The sequence below is a fragment of the Pan troglodytes genome, chromosome X (assembly GCF_028858775.2).
Source record: "Pan troglodytes isolate AG18354 chromosome X, NHGRI_mPanTro3-v2.0_pri, whole genome shotgun sequence".
Taxonomy (NCBI): domain Eukaryota; kingdom Metazoa; phylum Chordata; class Mammalia; order Primates; family Hominidae; genus Pan; species Pan troglodytes.
Window position 1 is genome coordinate 19,159,763 of NC_072421.2, and position 18,904 is coordinate 19,178,666.

Genomic DNA, 18,904 nt, shown 5'->3' on the forward strand with positions numbered 1-18,904 from the left:
AGGCTTTTATATGACATGTTGGCTTTGAAGAATTTGTATTAATTATTTTGCCGAAAGCTTTTTTATTCCTTTTATAGACCAGAATTGAGTAAAAATTGTTTAGTTTAGTGGTACTTAGTTCTTAGCATTTCCATTTCCTTTCCAGCCCTTGTTTTCTTTCCTCCCAACCAAAAACAACAAAAAAGATTTTCATATTTTCTTTTAAAGCAGAATTCTGTTATTTCTTCTGTTCAGAAGAGATAAGGGCAGGACGAAGGTGATGATTGGTATTTGGTGATGGAATGTTTATCTCACTTTGGATTTGCAGTGGCCATCAATAGGGACGAGCTGGTGAAAATTAGATATGCTTGTTAGCATTCTGCTACCAGCAACTACTGTGTATTGGAGAGGCCCTTTCTTGGTCTTAGAAGGCCAATTAAAATGTGTCTCTGGACTTCAGAGGGCAGTACAGATGACAGTCTGACACTCATCCTGGCACTTTTGAGTATCCTCAAGACATTGACACTAATGATTTATGAGTTACGCATATTCTGTCACCATATCTGCTCTTTGCTCCACACCCTCTCCTTTTCTCCTTTCCCTTCCTTGACAATGTTTGTGGGGTGATAAGAAAGAGATTTTGGAACCAAGAAATGAGGGGTGGCGGGGGAGAGGAAGATGATATATTTTTAACACTCTGGCTTCTTGCTACTCCGTCCCAGAATATACCCCCAGGCAGTTGGAATCCCCAGTCGGAAAAACACTGGAGAATGACTTTCCTTCTGCTTCTTTTCCCTTGCAGGAAACACATGAAATTGTGGCGATCAAGAAATTCAAGGACAGTGAAGGTAGATATATATATATATATATATATCTGTATATATGTATTTTTCCTTCTGTATAAAGTTTCTATACATAGAGTGTGGAAGAAGTGGGATCTAGCTGGTCAGACACTGTCTATTCGTGATATTTTGAAGTCACAGTCTCAGAAAGTGAATATAGCTTATTTCTTATGCTTTGCTTTCAAACATTTAGTTCCTTTTATGTGAATCTTTTCAAATCTCATGATATTAGAAAATTCATCTTTTTATTTTAAGGTTGCAAGCAGCATTGGAAATCTTGCTCCAAAGGCTGGTTAGAAGGCATGTTGTTTATGCTGTTTCTAAATATTATTAAAATAAAAAAACTGGCTTCAAGTAAATACTTCTGTGGGTCCACATAAATAGCAAGTACTACATGAAAGATTTCAGTATTGGTTACGGTGATCTCCAGCTCCTAGTCAGAGTTAGAAATACAAGGATATATTGAGGGATTGATTTTATATTTAGAATAATGCATTGAGAGAATAAAAGCTTTTTAAGAAGAAATACTATGCTTAGGGGCCTTCATCACATCCAGACCATTTCAGACAGAGTTGTAAAATTACCCCATGCTGGGCAAGAAAGTTTAAAATAATGCATTTCAGTAGTTCATTAGTTTTAAAATCTAGACTGTTGGCCATCCAAAGATAGCCAAATAGAGAAACTGTTAACAAAAATAGGTATGGCCTTTAAGGTGCTCTAGACAACATTTTTTTCAGACTTTTTGGACTGAGACCCACAGTAGAAATATATTTCATATCCTAACCCAGTGTCCGCACACATATGTAACACTATATGTAAATGAAGCAAAAATGTCACGAACTTCATCTTATGAATGTGAAGCTCTCTACTTTCTGTTCTTTCCTGTTCATGTAAATGCCTATTGTGACATCAAATGGATTGATTTCACTACTAGTAAGTCAGAGCCTGCTATTTGAAAAACTATGGTCTAAGAGTAAGAAGTACCAACACAGCATCAATCTTCATATCTAATTAGAAGTGTGGAAATAGCAGTCATAGCTTACCTTCATCAGCACACATCCCCTAAGTGATGTAAGACACCAGCCTCTATATTTATGAACAGTTTCATCACCCTCACCTCAAAGACTTAGCAAACATTAAATAACAAAAAGGGACTTGCTCCAGGATAGATGTAGTAGTATTTGATGTAATCCATCTCTGATGTGCTAGTTATATGAAACACATGCATATCAGCTGGGAACTTTAGCAGTCATTGTATGGGCAGGCTTAAAGGGAAGGTAAAAAGTGGAAGGTAAAAGAGAACTTTTTGCTTGTTCTAGGGGGACAAAAAAATCTTGCTTCAAATGGGATATTTGTGGTCTAGCAGGAAGCAGTAGCTCCAGGCTATCCCACTGTGATACCATTGGAAATGAGCTCTTTGAGCAGTGACTTTGGGTCAGCAGGTGGCTGAGAGACAAATGGTGATTTCCTAAAAAGAATGGTTGCAACAGTAGATCAAAGCACAACCTTCGCATGCATGTAAAGGCTTCTGGCTGTGCATTCATCTTTCAGGGCATATTGGCAAGCATCAGTTACCACCAAAAATAATAACTGTCATCAAATTTTGTAAAAAGTACAATCTAGGCCATGTATGCCATCTTTTTTTGTTTATGAGACAGGGTCTCACACTGTCACCCAGGCTGGAGTGCAGTGGCGCAATCTTGGCTCACTGCAACCTCCACTCCCCGGGCTCAAGTGATTCTACAGCCACAGCCTCCTGAGTAGCTGGGATTACAGGTGTGCGCCACCATGCCCAGCTAATTTTTTGTATTTTATTTGTAGAGACAGGGTTTCGCCATGTTGCCCAGGCTGGTCTCAAACTGCTGAGCTCAAAGTGATCCGCCTGCCTTGGCCTCCCAAAGTACTGGGATTACAGGCGTGAGCCACCTCGTCCAGCCCCATTACTTTCTTTTTAAGTAAATACCATGTTCTTTATAATCTCTGTCTTGTGCATACCAATTCTTAGCTTCAATTATATATTTTTACCTGTGTTAATGATACCTTTAGAGTGGAAATCTAATGTATCCGTTGAAATTCATTGAGCACTGAGTGAAGTGCTGTAAGAGTTGAGGTGTGGATACTTTCAAGAAGCATATGACCTATTAGGAGAATTAAGACCTGCAAATAAATAACAATAAAACACAGTAGAAAACAGTTATTGCCTGAATGGAGACATGGAACTTGGATCATTTTGAGGTGAGAGAAACTGTTTCTGGACGTGGTATCGGGAGTTCATGAATAGTCTAGACATGGAAAATATTTGATCTGCCCTTATTTTATTGAACCAACAAAACATTAATCTGCTCTGCCCTCATCTCTGCCAGACCCTTATCACTCACCATCCCTCAGAGGCATGCAGCCTTATCACCCACCCCACCTTGTCAATGACACCTACGTACCACCTACACATACTTCTAGAGGGATACTTCCAAAACATTTCTGTGCTAGAACCCAAAAACATAACCAATTATTCATAAACTTTTTCATTCCAGTCTGGCCCACTTACCTACTGTTTACATTTCTCCCAGGGAGATACTAGTACTCTCTTTTTTCTGTCTTTACCCTTTTCCTCTGGCTGGAGTAGTGTCTTGCTTAATGGAAAAATGGAAAAAAGGGTACATGTTTGGTGAACAACTCTTTTGGAGTGTGAAGTGTATATAGATAGTCTCATTCAGGTAAGGATGTCTATTCAACCCCTGGGTAAACCATTTAATTCTCAATCAGTTTATTAAATTTTAGCCAATTATAATAAAAAACAGTGTCATGATAATATTGCCCTCATTGTCATGTAGCTCTCATTAATCCCCTTTATTAGTTATTCTTGAAATATTCTTTTGGTATTATGGCAGTGATTATCTAGATCTAATGTTTAAAAGTCTTAGTGAAGATAACGAAATAATCTTGTAAAAATATTGTTAACTGAAATAGGATCTGCACTTGGTCTGAGCCATGTTCAAGGTAATCCAGTGCAGATGCTCCTTGACTTGTGATGAGGCCACATCCCAGTAACCCATCATAAGTGGAAAAAATTGTTACGTACAAAATGCTTTGGCTGGGTGTGGTGGCTCACACTTGTAATCCCAGCACTTTGGGAAGCCGAGGCAGGAGGATTGCTTGAGCCAGGAGTTTGAGACCAGCCTGGGCAACATGGCGAGACCCTGTTTCTACAAAAATGTTTTTAAAAAAATTAGCCAGGCATGGTGGTGCGTGCCTGTAATCCTAGCTACTCAGTAGGCTGATGTAGGAGGCTCGCTTGAGCCCAGAAGGTTGAGGCTGCAGTGAGCCGTGATCATGCCACTGCACTCCAGCCTAGGCAACAGAGTGAGACTCTGTCTCCAAAAAAAGGCTTTACTACACCCAACTTACCACACATCATAGCTTTAGCCTAGCCTCCTTTAAACATGCTCAGAACACTTATGTTAGCCTATAGTTGGGCAAAATCATATAACTAAGCCTATTTTATAGTAAGGTGTTGAATATCTCATGTAATTTATTGAATACTGTAGTGAAAGTGAAAACCAGAATGATTTTATGGGTATTCAAAGTATGGTTTCTCATGAACGCATATGGCTTTCATGCCATTATAAAGTCAAAAAATCGAAGTCAAACCATTGTAAGTCGGGACCATCTATTCTTTCACTGATATCACGGAATATATGTTAATTTCTGGTAGCTTTAAAAGATTATGCTAATGTCCTACTTTCTTGTTAAATTCATATATATTCACAAATTTATAAAAAATGTTTGTGAAACTATATTTTGTTAGACTACTATTTAGTTCAAGAAGTCTTTATTATCCCAGGATGATAGATCACTATTTAAAATGGGAATCAAAATTTCATAGTAAATAAAAGTTTATTTTGGGACTTTAAGTGGATAAAATGAAACTAAAATTATGAAAATAAGTTTATAGTTAACACAAGTTAGGTTATAGTAGTAACTAATATGCTATTTCAAGAAAGAATCAAGTGTTAACCTTTTTGGGAGGAGGAACAGTTTTTACAGTAAAATTGTAGGCTAGGCCAATGAGTAGCTTCTACAGTAAAGAGGGTCATTAAGAAATATACAAAAAGCTTTGTCAGTTTTCTCTTCTTCTTCTTCTTTTTTTATTCCTGTCTATGTGTCTTCTTTTTCAGGCTGTATGTGTGTGACAGGGTCTTGCTTTGTATCCCAGGGTAGAGTACAGTAGCATGGTCATGGCTCAGTGCAGCCTTGAACTCCTGGGCTCAAGCAATCTTCCTGTCTCAGCCTCCCAAAGTAGCTGGGACTACAGGTGTGCACCACCACTCCCAGCTAATTTTTTCATTTTTTGTAGAGGCGAGGTCTCGCTATGTTGCTCAGGCTGGTCTCAAACTCCTGGGATCAAGAGATCCTCCTGCCTCAGCCTCCCAAAATGCTGCGATTACAGGCATGAGCCACCAAGCCTTGCCTTTTCGAGGTTTTTATTTTCTAGTTGTTAGCAGATACAATTCTATCAGATAATTTATCAGTGTCTTTGCCTGTGATTCTCTCTGAAAGACTTTGACACCCTGACTTGGGGATATAGACTCCTATTAAAAAGGAAGAATGTTTGAGTAATGAAAAATTTTGTCTGAGCTTACTTCATTAGTTAATTTTTTGTTGTTTTGATGACTTCTGTTTGTTGACCCTTCATAAATTTGGAGTCTGTGATAATGAGTTCTTTAAGATAACCCTAAATGATGGTATTATAAGTTTGGCTATTAAGTTCCTGCAGAGAAATTTTATCTAGTAAACACCTGACCAACCAGAAGTCTCCATTGTATTAGTTCTGCTCATTGTAATAGTTCTGCTCATTATTTGGATTTTCTGAGAAGGGAAAAAATGACCATAGACCATAAAGATACTAGAGATTATTTAGTTAAAAGGTACTTTTCAGACTATGTATAAATTATAAATTTAGTCCAATTCTTCTACCCTTCCTATGACTCCCATCTTCTACAGTGAGATTTGATGTTCAGATGATAATGTATCACTGTTGTTTTGTCAACACAAGTACAAGTGTCTGCTGTCCTCAATTTATTAAATAACCCAAGAGCGCTGATTTAGATTATATAGCTTTGGACCAGCAAGAATTCAAAATATTGTCTGTCCAGCCTTTACTTTAGGAAAACCTATTGTCTAGAATTTATTTTTGACATACATTTGGACCTTCTTTTTGCTTCTTTAGACTTTTCCATCTTTCCTTAAATGTAAGGTGATGGAGTGAGGGGAGAGCCTCTCTGCTTGTCACTGGGCCTCTGTGCATGGCAAGGAGGCTGACTCCAGGGAGCTATACACTAGTCTACATTTGAGATGAAACTTAGGTTGTGTCTCTGCTTTTATATAAAATAAAATTACTTGCATTTCGTATTCTGCTGCATGTTTTCTATAGAGAACTATTTTCCTCTTGGAATGGACATATTCTTCTTAATTATTAGAAAACATTTAATTGATCATCTGTTCTGTCTTCTAATTTATTTTATTCTTCTGTTTACCCAGACACTGGAAAGCTCTATACTGATCTCTGGATCAGGAGTACTCTGGTCTCTTATTTTATATAATGGTACAAAACCAGAGTTCATAATCTGGAGTCCTTAAATTCAAGAGCCTGATTTCTGTGTGAAAGAGGCCTTGAAACAAAAAGTCCAACCCTTGAGTAAACAAAGAATTTGATTAACTGAGCTTGAGCATTCTGGCTAGTCATGATTTTACCACACTTCCTTTTCATGTTCAACATGGACCTCCTTCAGACTTTAGGGATTCTTCTAGGATTTGGTGATCATTTTGCATCTTCTGTGATTTAATAAATTTCTACTGTGCTTTTACCTGTTCTTCATCTCTAAAGTTTGGAGGGTCCTCATCTTTCTTGGTGTATGTAACAGTAGCACTAGCATTCAAACTCCCTCAGCCACATTGTCTGTCTATTGATGTCCCTTCTTCAATAAGAGCAACCAGACTCAAATATGGTACCCCCATGGTTTTGATCAAGGATGGGTTGATTTTTCTTTATCAGTTTATCTGTGTAAAGGTCCATTTGGGGTGGGGGGCTCTTTGGCTATACAAAAATGTCAGGTTTGTGATTTCACAAAGTAGGTTACAGCTATTCCTGGATTTCCTTTCTAAGCCCACAGTTCTTTAAAAATAGAGTTACAATAGAGTTTCTGCTCATCTTTAGATTTTTCTCTTTTCATCAGTTATCTTTGAATCTCCTTTGCTCCTGTGATCTTTCTTCTTAAGAATTGTTCTCTTTAGCAAATCGCTCTTGATTTTTAGGTGTGTTAACTTGCCTTACTGGTAAGTTTAGAAGTAGGACAGTTTTTGGGTTGTTTTTACTTAACATCCTTTTTCCACCCTGCCATTTTGTCCTCACTCAGTGGGGTTTCTATATATCTGCACATAACTTTGTCAGAGTTGATCCTGCATTCAGCTAAACCCCCTCAGTGGTAACTGATGACAAGATGGGTCAGCATGCACATAAGCAGTTATCACATAGAAGTATGGACTCGGGAAGAGTCCTTCTGAATAATCCAGTATAACTCAGCCCCAGTATACAGATGATGGACCTCAGGCTCAAAGTTGCATAGCGTGTATGTGAATAATTGCAACTAAAATGCTGACCCAGGATCTTTGTTGAGTTTTTCTTCCACCCATACTATGCCGCCTTGCTGTTCAGCTAAATGGTAGCATAGTTATACCTGAACCTGGGTACTGTGACTCACTTTCCAAAACTCACTGTATTGTATACTATGCCACCTTTGTGCCTGTGTTCTACTCAGACTATGAGGTTGAATATGACCCTCCATTCATGCACCCTGAGAAAGTTATCCTTTCTAGACTTGATTTCTTCATTTGTAAACTGGAGCCTAGCCTTGATAAAGAATCCTAGCCTAGACAAAGAATCCACGGGGATTATTTCAACTAGATGGCAGTGATTTTTGTGCTCATTTCAGTGGGCTGTGCTACCATCTTTGAAAATGCCTTACTGAATGCTTTTTGTAAGGCATTTTGTAATGCCTTGCAAAATGCTTTCCTACTTTGTGTACCTCTGAGAAGAGAAGCCTGTGTAATTGGAATGTGCCTTCCTTTTCCCCTCATCTGATAATTTAGTTGACAGTTTTCATCATAAAGTGCAGGGCAGGCCAGGAACCTTCAAAGTACTTAGAAAAACAAAATTATAGGATGTACCCAGTAATAATGAAGAGTGCCCATTTTGCTTGAATTTAGGGAATTAACTCCACTTCCTGCCTGTTCCCATTCATTGCAATCTTAGTGCTCAAGTGTTTACCTCAACTTTTAATACTATGACTGGCATAAAGTAGAAAAGCCTTTATTTCCTAAAAACAGCTGCTCCAATGAGGATGTTTGGGCACTACATTCTAGGTAATTTTGTGTGCTGCTTTTTGATGATTCATTTATCTTCTCTAACCATTGTTAAGTGGAGTCAATACAGATTCGAATAATGTATGTATAACAAAGCAGCCAAGTTCCATGAGGTTTAGGCTCATAATCAATACAATTTTAATGAAAAGAAATAATAGATTATTAGACTTGAAAAAGGCAATAGGATTTTTGGGAGATGGAGGCATTTATTTGTTTCTTTTACTGATGAAAAGTTAAGTGGCTTGCCTAAAGTTGCATGGTGTACTGTTAGTTGATTAAAAGACTGAGTCCAGAATCTAGGTCTCCCTAGTTAGTCCTGGTCCACTGTTCCTTCTACTAAGACCATCCTGATGCAGCCATTCTGAAGAGGGTTTATTCATTAGCAAAGTGAAACTGCCACAAGTTGGTAATAAATAATAGTACGATGTTTTTTCATTTGCATTTCCAGTACCAAGAATTCACGAAGCATCATAGTTTATGGACGCTCTTAATGATTTTATTTTTATTTAGGTATTTGTGTGCATGTACTTGTGTGTGTTCTTGACCCTGAGCACTGTCAGTGTTCTGTATCCTCCATCGTTTCTAATCACATACTGTAGAAGACACCTAGGGACAGAGGTGAATAGGGAGAAGAGAAAATTCAGTTTATCGTACTGCCTGATAAGCGGTGCTTGAGGAAATTGACAGTGCTGTAAGAAAACTGAGAGGCAAAGTGCCTATTGTTTGCCCTCCCGTTGCTGTGGCTGAAGTGAGGAAGAGTTACGCATGTATGAGCAGAGATTTCCTTATGGCCACAGGTGAAGCATTCATGTAGGAAGAATGTATTGATCACCTCTCCTTGTGTCAGGTACAGTCCTGGTGTATATTGTTGAACAGAAGAATTGAGTCCTGTCCTCCATGAGCTCTTGATTTAGCAGGGATGGCTGCATAGATTGCATACCACTAAGCAAACAAATATATCAAGAAAAATGGTAAGAAGTTCTGTGAAAGAAAAGTCCAGAACTGTGATAAGGAATAATGGGGATGGAGGCCTACTTGCTTTTGTGGTCTGGGAAAGGCTCTAGAGGAGTGATATTTAAACTAAAACCTGAAGGAGCAAGCCCTGTCAAGAGCCTATGTAGTAGACTGAGCATTGTAGGCAGAGGGAGCAAGTCTTAAGGCCATTAAGGTGGAAAAATGAAGTTTGGGGCTATTTTGGGAACTGAAAGATGGAGGTGAGGGAGAGGGACATGAGATGGGGATGGAAAGGCAGGCACAGACCAGGTCATGAGTAATCAGTAGACTTGTCTCTTGTTAAATTAGTCCCTTGTTAGATCATTTGTTTCTTATTTGAGATCTGTGTGTTATTCTGTTTCTTAGAGATAGATAGATGGATTTTAGTTTGATTACCCCAACCTTGAGTAACTCAGAGGGGATATTAGAGAAGCATGTTCTCGATCTTGCTTCTTTAGGAAACTGCCGGTGTTCCTGTGCTTCAGCAGCTGCAGCTACCTTAGCATTCTAACAGTCACAGAACACCACTGCTCTGGCTCAGCCCCAACTTGCAGAACACCTGGACCTTTGTCCCCTCCCAATGCTCTAAGCTACTTTGGGATGTCCCCGATTGCATCTCAGACATTCCCCCACTGCCAGGTGACATCCACTGTCATGCTCTTTTCCCTGTAAGTACCCAGTTCCCTGTTGACTGCCTTGGTGTGATCCAGGTAATTCGCTGCTTATGCCACAGTTGGCCTTTCCTACTGCTGGTTCTTGTCTTCTCATAGGCAGTATCTCTCTTGGTCCTAATCTGTGTTCCAGTGTTCTCCAACAGCTTTCTGGCTAAAGTAGAATACTTCATTTATGTAACCAGTTCACAAGGGAGTGTTGACTCCGTGCTCCCAGTTTGTTATGGATACTCGGGTGCTACAAAGCCCTTGCTTTTATGTCATTCCCTTTTCTTTAAACTCAGTTTGAGTTTGAGTTGGGGGTTGGGAAAGGGGGCTGGGATAGAAAATAATCTGAGGAAACATTCCTGGCTCTGCATTTAGAATCTTCCCTCTCCCTTTGGAATCCATTCAGCCTTTTTCCTCCTGCATGCCTTGGTTAGAGAGCCTTTCTTCTAGAGGGCGTATCAAGTAGGCTTCCGTGCCCCTATCTCCACACTCCATTTTCCTCCTTCTCACACTGAAAGACGTGTCTAATCCTGAGGGTCACACAGCTCTCAAGCTAGGATTCTGGCCCTTACCCAAAAGCTTGTGGCTACATGTGTTTTAGACTTCATAATTTTTGGATTTTAGAATGGACGTGTGGCATGTTATAATGCACAGCACTCAGTAATCAAGTAGTATTTCTATAGCACAACATATGAATGTTCATATTAGATTGGATAAACAAAGACTTTATGTAGTCTCCTGTCAGTTCAGGTGTTACCTCTCAGTGAATTTGCCCCAAACTTAGAAAAAGCTTTCAGTTTTTAGACTGTGTTTTGGATTTTGGACTTGCAGATGAGGGATTATGAACCTGTATCCTGGTACATACATGCAAAAACATGGTAGTTAGGATTTCCCGGGTAAATCTAAAGGTATAATAAAAACTAATTTAAATAGAAATATTATTTTCATCACTCCCCTGCCAATTAATCTATTAGAGTTAATATGACTTCTGTCCTTCCTCCATAACCGCGGAGATTATCATGAATGAAGTTGATGGTATGGAAGAGGGTCTATTGGTTCAGCATAAGTTCTCCATCCCAGAACAGCTACACCATCTGGGATGGACAGATGGACATGCCACAGGGAGGACAGCAGGAACCTACAGCAGCTGCTGTTCAGAGAGAAGATTAGACACTCTCAGAATTCCCTGCAACTTGGCTGTGACTTGAATTGTGGATGCTTGGCGCATGACCTCTGCTCCCTGAGGTGACTCATGCAGCCTGAGGAATAAAATGTTCTTTTAGGCCAAAGTTTCAGGCCATCCTTAAAAACATCAGCTACTACAGATGCCGGCTGCATAGAGGTTCTTCTGCACACTAACAGTTTTGATTCCTTATGGCCCTTTTAATCTCTTTCCTTCCTTGTATAGAGTGTTATAGTTCAGATGACAATGGAGGCATATGTTGTATCTATAAGTGTGTTTTTATACATACACGTAGTAAAAGAAGTATAAGAAAATTTTTATACATACACATAGTAAAAGGAGTATAAGAAAATATAAGCAGGAAGTCAAGTTTGTGCTGATCAAGTAAACCCTTTCTTCGATTTTCTTATTCTTGATCCTTTGAACAAGAAAACGTGTTATTTAATATTCCATTCTTGTACTTCTTATGCAGAAGTACTCAAAGCGGAAGGTGAAATTGGGATGTTTTCAGTGTTCTTGGAATTCTTTGAATAGTAGCTTGAAAGTTTTCATTTTAGTCTCTTCACCATTGTTTACATTCTAGAAAATGAAGAAGTCAAAGAAACGACTTTACGAGAGCTTAAAATGCTTCGAACTCTCAAGCAGGAAAACATTGTGGAGTTGAAGGAAGCATTTCGTCGGAGGGGAAAGTTGTACTTGGTGTTTGAGTATGTTGAAAAAGTAAGTCATTAATTGCCAATGTGCACATTTGCCCGATTCTTTTATTTAAGGCTGTTTCTGACATTATTTAAGAAAGTACTGTTATCTAATATGGCTTATCAATGTACTCATAATCTGAGGACTTTAAAAATGAAAGTGTTGTTAATAATCATTAGAAATTCTGAAATATATTTAAGAATTTTGTACAATTAAACTGTATAGAGATAATCATAAGTTTAAACAATATACTGATTTGGCTTCTGAAGTCTTAAACTCTATGTTCAACAAGTAATTTTTAGACTTGACTTAACTAAGCCTAAACTGAGGGAGAAACTGGTAAACTGACAGTGATGGTACAGGCTGGAAGAGGCTGTATAAGATACCACACTGAATCAGATCTAGGCTGGGGAATGAGTGGGCCCAGGAAGCAGCTTATGTGAACTGCCAGTGCTTTGGCTTTATTTGAGGGAAGGAGCTGTGCCAGGAGGCCTAAGATGAGGCTTGAGGTGGTAGATGAGACCGTAAAAGAAAAGCATGCATTATTTGAGCTGTCTACACTTGCCTTAGCTTGTATTAAAAAATGTTCAACTTGTTGGAGACAATTTTAATAACATGACCTAAGGGCAAATGTATGTTACAGTAATCAATAATGTGTGCCTAGAAATTTCTTGGAGAGGGGCCTGGTGCAGTGGCTCACACCTGTAATCCCAGCACGTTGGGAGGCTGAGGCAGGCGGATCGCTTGAGCCTCAGGAGTTTGAGAATAGCCTGAGCAACATAGTGAGACCCTGTCTCTAAAGAAAAAGAAAAAGAGAAATTTCTTGGAGAGCAGCTGACCTACAGCAGTTGTTATGGTCAAAAACTTAAACAGATAAACACTTTAACAGTAGTAGAAGAAACTGGAGTGGGGCAAACCTTTAAGCAAGTTTTCTTGATGAGTAAATAGGTGGCTCCTGCCGATTCCTATGCTGTTGTCCAAAGAAGGTTAAAGTGGGAGAGGTTTATGTTTGCTGCAGGTCTATACCCAGGTGCTTGCTATACCATAAATGACAGAGTATCAACATTGTCATAACCAAATGGAAAGCAGTATTGCCAGGGTAACTGACCAGTAATGTGTCTTTGAATGCATTCAGCCTTTACAAATTGTTTTTTGAAATAAAAAAAAAATACATGTAATAATTTCCTTACTAGAAAAACTGGAACGGTACTAGAAGGTTGTTGGTAATCTTAAACCACTGCTTTATGTTCCTTTTCCAGAATCTGTTTTAAGTTTCTTTTTCTGTGTCAACTTATACATTCCTCTAAGGTACCTTCCACACCAAAATAAAACTAAAAGTTTTTTTTTTTTTTTAAAGTTCTATTAAAAAAAAAAGGATTACTATATTAGGATTCCAGGGGAAACCAGATGCTCTTTATTTTTTAAAAACTTTTTAGAGATGGGGTCTCACTATGTTGCCTAGGCTGGAGTGTAGTGGCTATTCACAGGTATGATTATAGCACACTGCAGCCTCAAACTCCTGGGCTCAAGCAAATCTTTCACATCAGCCTCCTGAGTCGCTAGGACTACAGGTGCGTGCCACCATGCCTGGCTGCTTTTTATTTTTTCATTATCATAAATAATCATGCAGTTTGTAGTTTTCACTACCAAATAAGAAAATTTTGACATCTCTTTTAGTTTATCCTTTTTATTTTTGTTCTATTCATGGTGGTTGTTCATTATTAATAATAATTTAATATAACAAATGGAGAAGTCACCTCTGTGTATCTGTTTCCTCACTGGGAGAGGCAATTTTGTGTGTCTGAGATCTCCCTGCTGGTAAATGGCTGAGCTGCTACTAGAACTCCAGTCTTCTGACAGTCAGGCCTGAGATTCTTCCCCCGATCCTGTGGTTCTTAGGTAGAATGTGACTGTCACACCTGCCACATTAGTGGCAGTGCGTCCTAATTGACAGTAAGTCTCAGGAGAGCAAGGAGAAAGTTCTCTAAGGGATAAGGGACTGGTAACAGAGACCCAGGATTGCAGAGGCTTAAAATAGAAGTTTCTTTCGCCCTCACATATAAATACAAAGGTAGGGCAGTACAGGACTAGTGTGGCAGCTCTGCTCCACCACAGCGAGGTGTGACCCTTGTCCTCAAGGTCAGGATAGAGTTCCAGCTGTCATATCCCATTGGCCAGGACATAGTTGCATGACCACATTAGCTGCAAGGCAGAAGAGAAATGTACTCTTCGTTCTGGGCAGCTAGGCCTCCACTTGAAAATTGTGTTCCTGCGGAGTAAGGGAAGACTGGATACTGGAGGACAATATGTCTGCCACTGAGGAATTTAGAATAGAATATGAAACAAGAGATACAATTTGTTTTCTATATTACAAAGCCTTCTTATTCCACCTGTGCATTTGGGACCATCTATGAATTTGTTAATTGAAAAAGAGAATTCAAATGGAGAATCAAAAAACGATGCATACATACTTAAAATGTTTATTTTAATTGGAAACATAAATACTGTATGTATTCATTTACCACGCTATAAAGGTAGGGTCAAGGCCTTTTGCCTATCGCTCTTCTGAAGTTCTGATTGGTCTTTTTTACATACATCATACTCGTAATGCATCTTTAAGGTAAAGCAAATGTGCAAAAACATCTGCAAAGGAATCTTAGTGCAGAATCCTTCAATGGACATGCTTATCCCCACTAGCACCCATTCCTTGCCAGTGTTTTGTAGTTGTCTCACATTTGATTAGATGGCAATAAGTTTAGTGGCTTTTCATTTATTAAGCCTTTCTAAAGTATTCAACTTTGTTTTCTTATAAACAACAACTCTTTTTTTAAAAAAACATTATTTCATTTGTTTATATGGTATTTAATTATATTAAAATAACAAGTGCATCTTTTATAAATAGGCATGGGAGTAAATACAACTGATTCTTGATAGGTATACAACTTGACTGGTGGGAACAAAACTGTGAGGCCAAATTAGAGCAGTGATTTTCTAACTGGTCTTATGGCCCCTTCACACTCTGAAAATTATTGGGAACCCTAAGAACTTTTTATTTATGTGTATTTTATCTATTAGTGTTTCTCATATTAGTCATGACTGAGCAATATAAAAATATTAGTTCATTTTAAAATAACAATAAACGTATTGCATGTTAACATAGATAAGTTTGTATGTCAGTTATTCTTTCAAGTGAAAAATGGCATTCCACATAAAAAGCAGCTCATTCAGCTTGCATCTCAATCCTCTAAGTGCTTTTCCTCAGGACAACCATTGGACAGATGGTACATGTGCAGCAGAAGGGCTTTATGTGCAGTCTGCCATTTTATCATGCAGATTCCAAAAAAGACATGTACTCAAGAATTGAAATTTAGTCAAAGTAATATTTTGTACTGCTTCATCAAGGATGTCCTTAACTAAAACGTCTGTTTTCTTTTTTAAAGGCAAGGTTTAATTGGATTAAAGAATCCAATGCCTTGATTCATGCTGAGGTGCCAGCAGTTTACCCATTGTTGCTTTGTACCATTAGTGTAAATGCCAACACAGTGAAAAAGGCAAACATCACAGTCTTATTATGAATATAGTTTTGACTTCATGGGCCCTCCGCAAGGTCTGAGACCCCACAGATCCACATGTTACACTTTGAGAACTGCTGTCCTAGATGGTTGCTTACAAACAATAAGCTGTGATTGTACCACGGGCCTTGTACTTTACAGTGGGAAAGGAGAATGGTTAATCTGGAAATTCAATAGAGACCGGCTAAGTGGAATTTCTACATAATAAAAAATTTTGCATGAATTTTAGTTATAATGGTCTCTGACTCCAAATTAAGGTTTTTGAATATTGAATTGTAGGGGGTCTGTGACTCTTTATTTCAATAGTATTTTCTGGCCTGTTTGAATTTTTGTACTAAATGTATTGATCATTTTTAATTTTAGACATTTTTTTTTCTACTAAGAATATTTCCTGGATCTTCCAGGTGTATTTTCAAGGCTTGATTTTTATCACAAGATTCTGTTGCAGAGATACAGCACACTGTGTTTAAAAAGACTCTTTCCCCCCTTTATACATTACAGTGTCATATTTCTACTTTGTATTGCTTTTCTCTTCTAATTATTCTAAAATAAAGCCTGAAAACCTTTAGGGAGAGTGAAAAGTATACAGGGTTATTATTTGGGGTAGCATTAGGGAATAGTAAAAATGGAATTCCTCATAAAAGAAGGCCCCAATTTTAATGCTGATTCAGCATGAGAAAGTTGTAGATAGAAAGCAAAACAATTAAAAAAAAAAAAGCTCTGTATTGGATGAATTATTCTAGATGCTTTGTAAAATTGTTAATACATAATTTACGGGCCTACCTAATTTGGGAAATAATGACTCTATTTAATTTTTAGAATATGCTCGAATTGCTGGAAGAAATGCCAAATGGAGTTCCACCTGAGAAAGTAAAAAGCTACATCTATCAGCTAATCAAGGCTATTCACTGGTGCCATAAGAATGATATTGTCCATCGAGGTGAGTATGAGATTTTTAAAATGGAAAATATTAAAACATCAAATAAAGTTAAGAGTATTTCACATGTTACTGTCTTTAAGAATATTTTCATAAGCATTGGCATTGCCATTTAAATTAAATATATTTTGAAAGTGCAAGACACGAGAAATATTTGCTCTCCAAATCTCCTTTTCTATCACCAAAAGGATGGATTACAAATTTATTTGGATATTGTGGTGAGATCTTTACATTTGTATAACTATTATAGATCCACTCCCAACTGTAGAAATGCCTAGTGATATAAGAGAACTCAACAAATGTGAACTTTGAAACTTACTTGGGGATAGGAGAAGAGCAAAATGTTGATCTCTATAGCCTTGGTCCTGCAGGTAGACCAGGTAATGTGAAACAACTCTTAATCAGGCTTTATATAGGTGGTTCCTAAGTCACTGGCCCCTATTGGCACTCATGTCTCATTCCTTCTTACACCAACAATCTCCAGTATGTATCTTCACCTCCTAATTTTCTCTACCCCTTAGTGAAAAGTGCCCGTTGTCTGCAGTTGCAGGCATGATCAACCTTGCATAAAGGTCATAATTATACTCCCATAAACTGTTTTGTCCTTTACTGCCATGAAGTGGGTGGTTTATAGCAATGAAAGGGAAATTACTTGCTCAGCATCAACTTTGACTCTTCTCCTGATAATCTTTCTTGCACTGGAGAGTTTTACAGTAGTGGGACACAAATTGATACAACAATAACCCTAAATATTTATTTAAAAAATTGCAGTATTTACTTTTTGTCTTTAGATTAGCAGATAAAAGAATGCTACATTTTAATTTACCTATACACAAATGCACAAGGATATCACTTTAAAAATATTCTCACTTGTGAGAATAGTTTAAAGGTCATATGAAGAATGCCATCGTCTTTTATTCCTAGAAACAGTTTATATTTCTCTTGCATTTGACTCTCATAGCAGTTACCTTATCAAGATTGTTGGTAGCATGGGTAGATCTCCACGTCAACTGGACATCCAGTGTCTAGGGTAATGATTCTAGTAACAGTCTATACTGTAGTTTGGGGATATTAATGAGGAGCCGAGTTAGGTGCATTTCCATCATGATACTGTGATTTGATTATGTGCATAGTGAATCATTGGTTGCAAATTAATGGTAGAAACCATGATTTGAAATCTACAGATTTCACTACCTCTGCCCTTTCTCCATTTGCATCTCTACCATATGATATAGATCATGGGTATTCTACTCTAAAAATACAATTGCGAGATGCCTCCCAAGGAGAGAATTCAACTGCATTTTCTGTGAATTTCTGCTTAACTCCCACCACATCTTCATAACATCCATGGAAAAAATTAGAAATCTTAATTTGACTCATCCAGTATGGCTTCAGCATTAGACATTGATAATTGTGAACCATGCAGAAAAGCTAAAGAGATGTAAATATAGAAATTATGTAGAAGAATGTAACAGAAAGCATGTCTTGTATTTCTTCTCCCGTAAATATAATGCTAGCTACTTATTCTCATGTATTTTTAAAGTATCTTGTGGGTGTAAACATTTTATATTTCTATCTCCAAAAATTTGTATTACTAGTATTTTATGAAGTAATAATAGGTTTTTAAAATGTGTTGGCCTATATTTAATTATTCTTAAAATTCTTTCAGAGATCCAACTAATCTTTTTAATACTTAAAGAGGAAAAAAATATTTTTGAAGTTGTGGTCTGCATGTTTCTGAAAAAGAAATTCATTAAAACTTTTATGTACCAGCATAAAATGTGTTACTTTTATTTTTGCTGCCACAGTTTTCTATTCAAATTACTCCAGATATTTCTAATTAGATGCTATTACAGTGATCTAACAGTGTCAATCAGGAGAACATAGAACATTTTTACTAATTTTTTTTTTATCTTGACACTCCAGATATAAAACCAGAAAATCTCTTAATCAGCCACAATGATGTCCTAAAACTGTGTGACTTTGGTAAGTTAAAAAGAAATTAAGTCCTGGTACTTACAGAATTAATTTATTGTAACACATAGGTAGCTTTTAAAGGAATATTAAAAGTAATTGTTATGTTTTGACTTAAATTGGTAGAGGAACATTCTTTTGAGTCACATGTTGACAAATTGATTGCTGGAGGAGTACTGCTCTCTTCAGAGTATTGTCTATTTTTAAAATTTTATCATGGTTTTTGTTTAATCAGAACTAATTCAAAGCAAATACACCCATATGCCCAATATGTAATGACTTCACAAAAATTTTTTTTGAATGTTGATAGTTGTTCCAGGTTTAATCATGAACACTAAAATATCCCTCTGTAAATACACATAAGTATTTTGTATATGCAATTGTTATATATCTATAAAGTCAAAAGACATTTTTAGAACATTTTCATTTGTTCCCTCTAAATGTTCAATGAATGGGGTTAGTCATGTATAATATTACAGCTTTTGATTGAATGTATAGGGAAATTTTTTTAGTTGTACTCTCTCCTAGTAGAAAATTGTCTGTGTCTCCCATGTAGATAACTCTGTATTAAGCTCTATTAAACATTTAAATTAAAATAATTCAGAAAAAATTTTAGATTGTATGTTAGGGTCATGGGTCACTTTTTAAAA

At 37.4% G+C, this 18,904-nt stretch overlaps 1 protein-coding gene across 8 annotated transcripts in view; it reads left to right on the forward strand.

Annotated features, from left to right (window-relative positions):
- CDKL5 (cyclin dependent kinase like 5) overlaps positions 1 to 18,904 on the forward strand; it is a 228,918-nt gene that overhangs the window by 137,745 nt on the left and 72,269 nt on the right. For all 8 annotated transcript variants that reach the window (XM_016943184.4, XM_063804863.1, XM_054676254.2 and 5 more), the window contains 4 exons: positions 782 to 827; positions 11,659 to 11,795; positions 16,163 to 16,283; positions 18,207 to 18,266. In XM_016943184.4, the coding sequence (XP_016798673.1) occupies positions 782 to 827; positions 11,659 to 11,795; positions 16,163 to 16,283; positions 18,207 to 18,266 (364 nt within the window). The remainder of the gene's footprint in view (positions 1 to 781; positions 828 to 11,658; positions 11,796 to 16,162; positions 16,284 to 18,206; positions 18,267 to 18,904) is intronic.